The sequence below is a fragment of the Mycetomoellerius zeteki genome, unplaced genomic scaffold, assembly GCF_001594055.1.
Source record: "Mycetomoellerius zeteki isolate Tzet28-1 unplaced genomic scaffold, Tzet1.0 scaffold597, whole genome shotgun sequence".
In the NCBI taxonomy this organism is placed as follows: domain Eukaryota; kingdom Metazoa; phylum Arthropoda; class Insecta; order Hymenoptera; family Formicidae; genus Mycetomoellerius; species Mycetomoellerius zeteki.
In genome coordinates this window covers 11,186-16,752 of record NW_017257606.1, presented here as the reverse complement: position 1 = coordinate 16,752, position 5,567 = coordinate 11,186, and the positions used below count along the sequence as shown (strand labels likewise).

General features: G+C 38.3%; 1 protein-coding gene across 1 annotated transcript in view; it reads left to right on the top strand.

Annotated features, from left to right (window-relative positions):
• Nucleotides 1-2,345: 2,345 nt before the first annotated feature.
• LOC108728261 (uncharacterized) overlaps nt 2,346-5,567 on the top strand; it is an 11,395-nt gene continuing 8,173 nt past the window's right edge. Inside the window, exons 1-2 of the mRNA XM_018456739.1 lie at nt 2,346-2,444; nt 5,048-5,150. Of these exons, the coding sequence (XP_018312241.1) occupies nt 2,361-2,444; nt 5,048-5,150 (187 nt within the window). The 5' untranslated portion in view covers nt 2,346-2,360. The remainder of the gene's footprint in view (nt 2,445-5,047; nt 5,151-5,567) is intronic.

Below are 5,567 nucleotides of genomic sequence, written 5' to 3'. Positions count from 1 at the left end.
ATAATACGCGGGCACGCACACGCGAAACACACGTGCACGCACATCATTATCGCACAATTTTGGAAAGCATTCCCATTGGCTACGTTTACACCGTGCATTTAGGCCGCGGCCTATACAATAGGTGTCTTTGTTTATCCTGTATATTAAACAAAGGCTACGTTTACACCGTGCGCTTAGTCCGCGACCTATACAATAGGTGTCTTTGTTTAATATACAGGATAAACAAGGACATCTATTGTATAGGCCGCGGCCTAAATGCACGGTGTAAACGTAGCCAGTGACACCTATCGTATAGGTCGCGGACTAAGTGCACGGTGGAAACGTAGCCTATGATTGTTGAAGGATTTCAGCGCGTACACGGAGAGAATTTTCTTTTAAAATTTACCCTGAAAATATTGTGGTAGTTGTGGTACACACAATACAATATTTTAAAGATTCTTACCATGCACTTCAGTAAAATTAATCAAACTTATTTTATACTTTATTGTAGTTTTATTAACGAATGAAAGAGATTTACATTAAAATTCTTCGAAGTACAATGTTGTTCCACGACTATCATATTTTCAGGGTAAACTCTAAGAAAAAATTCTCTCCATGTAGGAAAATTCATTATCATATTTCATGTATTCGGAGTAAAATTGGAAACTTTCTATCCGTCGCGCGCACGTAAATCAATGTTAAATTCCATTTCTATTAATGTAGATTAACTTTGATCTCGGTTTAATTTACTTTTTGTTTATTTTCTGATGCGTATTTCTATCAATGATCTCTGTTACACGGCACGCTTTACGCCGAAGTTATAACATCGATGTTATAAAACTGGCCAATCACAGTTATTCTATTCTTCAGAGAAATAGCTACCCATAGAGCACAGAATTTGCAACAATATCGCTGCAAAATCTCTGCAATATGCTGCAACTTTTGTGTAACTTTGTGCTGTAGAGATATGATTGGCCAGTTTCATAACATCGATGTTATAACTTCGGCGTAAAGTGTACCATGAGTTTAATCAGAGGTCCATGTAATTTAATTTGAATCTTGATTCAAATTAACTCTTTATCTCTTTCTATTTCAAGAAAATGGAAAATAAGTTAAACCGAAATTAAAGTTAATCTACATTGACAGAAATGAAAGCGAAGAGTACATTCCTCCTTTATCACGCTCGACGAATCAATTTTAATGTTTATAATCTTGAAGATCACATGCAGTCCACAGATTCGATGTGCGACGACCGTAAACTATCATGAGTTGTCAGTAACATCAGATCAAAGCTTATAGAGATCAGAATAATTAAATGTTACGGAATCTTTACTTAATTAACAAGGTTCTACGAGAAGAAGTGGTCAATTATTATTCGGAAGAGAATAAGAAAAGCTTTGGGGTTGGCAGAGCTAATGAGAAGCAAAATCAAATGAAAGAAATACGGAAGATTAAGCAAAGGATATTTAGAATTCGCGCACATGAGAAAGTTCTCCCACAAACACAATCTTAATAGATTATTAACTCCAATCTAACAATAAGTCCGAAAAATTATAAAAGAAGTGAAAATAAAAATAATTGCTCTCGTGCGTACTCGTCGCTGCATTCTCTTGTACGTTTCGCCATTAAACGTGCACGGAATCAAGTTTTATCTGTTTTTCTAGAAAAAAGGAAACGTAAATGAAGAAAATTGCGAAATAAGTGGCAGCTAGGAGTCGCCGGGACTCCACGTCCATAATTGAGGGTTAATGCAGACGAGCGTACGTCATAGCGCCCAACGACGACACGGTGATGTCCCGTGGGTCACCCATCAGGCCATCAGGGCTGTCAGGCTAGGCTATCTCGTTCTCTCTCCCTCTTCTCTTTTTTTTTCTTTCCGTCTTTCCCTCTGTCCATCGCCGGCTGTTACACACAGTGGGACAGACTTCACCGGTTCACAACTATGCGCCTAGCGGTAGGCCTTTGAACGGTGTGCGCCGCGTGCGCCTACCTTTCCCCCCGTTCGAGATCTTTCCGAACCCTCAGCTCTTCGTTCTTTTGCCTATCGTCCGTCTTACATCACGCGTCATCGGTCGGCTCGCTTCCCCGCGGCGCGTATTCTACGTCGGCGGTATTTGTTACCTGCACGCGTGGAATGCGGCTGGTAAACAAACAGAACCGGACGCTGATTTTCCCCAAGTTCGTCAAACCGGTCCGTACGGAACGACGACGGGAAAAATCGGGACGTTACGTCCCGATGGTAAACAGAGCAGATGCCCCGAGTGATTTGCCGCGTATTTGGGTATCGATTGTGAAGGCACGTTAGTTATGTTCGAAAGGTCGAGGATAGCTGAGAAGTGGAACGCCGCTGTCCCGTCGAGATCGGAACCCGGAGCGACAAAATGAAAGCGCTGCTCGTAATTTGCGTCGCGGCAGTTTTTCACTCGATCTTCGTGGCTTCGCGCGACAATAAGGATTGCGACGAAGTAAGTATGAATCGAACGACAACTTTTTTTTTTCAAAATTCTTTTTCTCGAAACTACTCGTCTACGATCGAACAGTCGTCCTCTATGAAGCTGTCATCTGATTGCATATTTTCTTATATAATTGTTATTTTCAGCGATGTTGAAGTCGCTCTTGCTTAATGCACTGAAAATTAAATCGCAAATTCAATTTGCAAAAATAGAAAAGAAAATAATTAGTAGATAGCGCAAAATATTGCATTTTTAAATCTAATTTATCCGAAATCCTTTCTTAGTAGGTCATTTATATGTAACACCCTTCAAACATGTCGTATCGTCCTATTATTACAAATTTAAATTTAAAATTTTCTTCTTCTTAACAATCGATATTTTCCCTTTTAATATGTATGAATATTCCATTCGAGATTTTATAGAAAAAGAATCTCAAAAACTTTTAAATATTTTTTCTATTGTATTATTATTAATTATTAATATTATTATATTAATAATGTTATCTCTTCTCTAATTTTATATAGATACATATATATTTAATTGCGCAAATTATTTAATAATAATAATAATTCTAATTTGTTAGTGGTTTATCAAGATTTTTTTTTCTTTCCTCCCCCATTTCTCTATTTTTATTCCTGCCTCATTTACTTATTTATGTTTATCGTCTTTAACAAAGTTTTGCTCGGTCAACTGTGTTTTGAAAATGAGGCATATTAAAACTTGCTTCGAAAACTACATATATCTGAAGTTAACAATAAGCTCGAGAAGAACAATATGATGGAAGCGCTTCGCATACATAACGAAAATCTTTATTATCTTTGAAACAAAGAAGTTTGAAAAAGTCCGAAATATCTGAAAAATTCTCAAATATATTGAGTGTTGAATAGTTAAAAAATTTTCACTTTCGTAATACTTTACATTATATCACTTCAATTTGAAGAGATAATAGCTTTACTTTCAACAATTTTAAATGATTTGCTTGAACACTTCAAAAAAATAAGAGACTTCCTGAATTTTTAAAAGAGATATTTTTCGAGATATTGAAGATCATCCAAATTTTCTCAAAGGACTCACATAAGAAATTATTAGTTTCAAACGCGACATTTGCAGTTTTCTACGATTCAACGCTTTGAAAATTCCCGTTAAAATTCGAACGTTCTTACACGAAAATATTCATGGCTGCAAGTTCGCGCTTGGTTCTTACATTACTCGATCGCTCCATTTGTCTTTGCTCTCGTCATTTTCGTTCGGTGTATTCGAAAATCTGTCTCACTACCAACAGGCGGCTACGCCATTGACGGGAAACGATCTTGCGGCGTGCCGTTTCTCAGAAGTAAACGCTCTGCCCCTTCGCTCCCGGTGATTGTCGTCCCTCTTCTTCTCCGCCTCCGCGTTCTTCTTATCCACGCGTCAAATGCCGGCGTCCTTTGATGTCGCTGCGACCGTGTCAGCCTTTTACGTATATCGCGCGTAGTCACGTCGGTCATCGATCTCTCCGTTTTGATTAATCGCTTCTTGATACGCACGAGGCATAATACGTACTCCTGTGATCATATTTACTTATGCAGCTCGAGATAAACAGATATTCCAGGTGTCTCGTTGCTCTGACACGCATTCGTCGTTATCTTTCCTTTTACAACCGCCTTCCTTTTATGGAAATATGACTTATACATTTTACACGACACGCAGGGTGCGTTCTTTTAGGCATCGGATACAGCAGTTCTTGCAGTAATTCGTTCTTTTAGCACAACTGCACAATCGATTGCAGCGCAGATTTTCGTTCTTTTGGCAATGGATACGCAGTAGATACGCAGACGAATAGAATTAGTTGCGCAGCCGGCTACGTATCTGCGTAATCGTTTAAAAAACACGCAATCGGCAGCTCCGATGCGCAGCGACTGCCAAATCCGATGCCTAAAAGAACGCACCCCCTTAGTCGGATTTAATAACATTCGTAATTAGCCAATCATAGCTATTTCTTTGAAGAATGGAATGCCTGTGATTGGCCAGTTAATTCAACTTAAAGATGCCGTATAAATGTAGCAATAGTTGACATATAGTATCGTTTTTTATTATCCATTGAATGCTAAGAGGGATGAAACGACGTTTGTGCTCTCCAACAAGAGACACAGGATGGTTTCCATTTGATGACACAAGTCGACACAAGCATTCTTTGTTGGGATTCAGTGAGTAATAAAGATAGAACGACACTTGTGTCACCAAATGGAACAGTCTGTCTCTTGCTGGAAAGCATCTGTATCTCCTAAAAGGAAAGCACCTTTTTTTCAAATTTAATAAAAGATAAAAATGTTCCTAAAACTCCTTTAAAAACATCGTGATTTTAGACTTTAAAAAAATATTTAATTTTTCGGAAAATATTTTAGTAAATCGGCGTAATTTAGCATCGAAGCATAAATATCTTAATATCAAGTCTTATTGCAAATATAAAAAATATAAAAAGAAAGAAAGAAAAAGATAATCGATTATTCGTCGTTTGATTTGATATCAGGGACACTCGTGATTTTATATTCGGGAACATAAAACTTAGAATTAGTCTCCTAATCATCGCAATGCAATAATCGATGTTTTTGAACTCACTATTTTCTGTTTTTCAGGCACAAATTTCTACGAAGGCGCGAGATGTCGAATGTAAGGAAAACCGTACGAAATCACACGATCATATTTCGATGACAACCATTTCGTCCAAGCAAAAAGATGGTAACAAACAAAGAAAGAGAGTTAATTCTTCACGACCCAGAAACCGTACGACGCATCGTCCTCGTAAGGGCGGTAATAAAGGAACTCGGCGAAAGACAGATCGCGTTTCATCTGTCGTAAAAATTCCTGAGAGCAATATTTATGAGGAAGAGCGCGAGCATGAAAGCATTAATGTTTGGAATTACAAGGACAAAAACGATGACGCGGACGACATACATTATATTCGCGAAACTCTTGATAATTATTATCCGTTTCATGGAGGATTGGAGTCTGTCCTGGCAAGATTAATAGAAGCGCTGGAGAACAATACTGGAAATGTTTCGAATTCGAACGCGTCGAATCCCGACGTATGGAACTCGAGTGCCATTGATGACATGAGCAGTTTCGACGATGAAGATCGCTGTCAGAAGTGGCTGG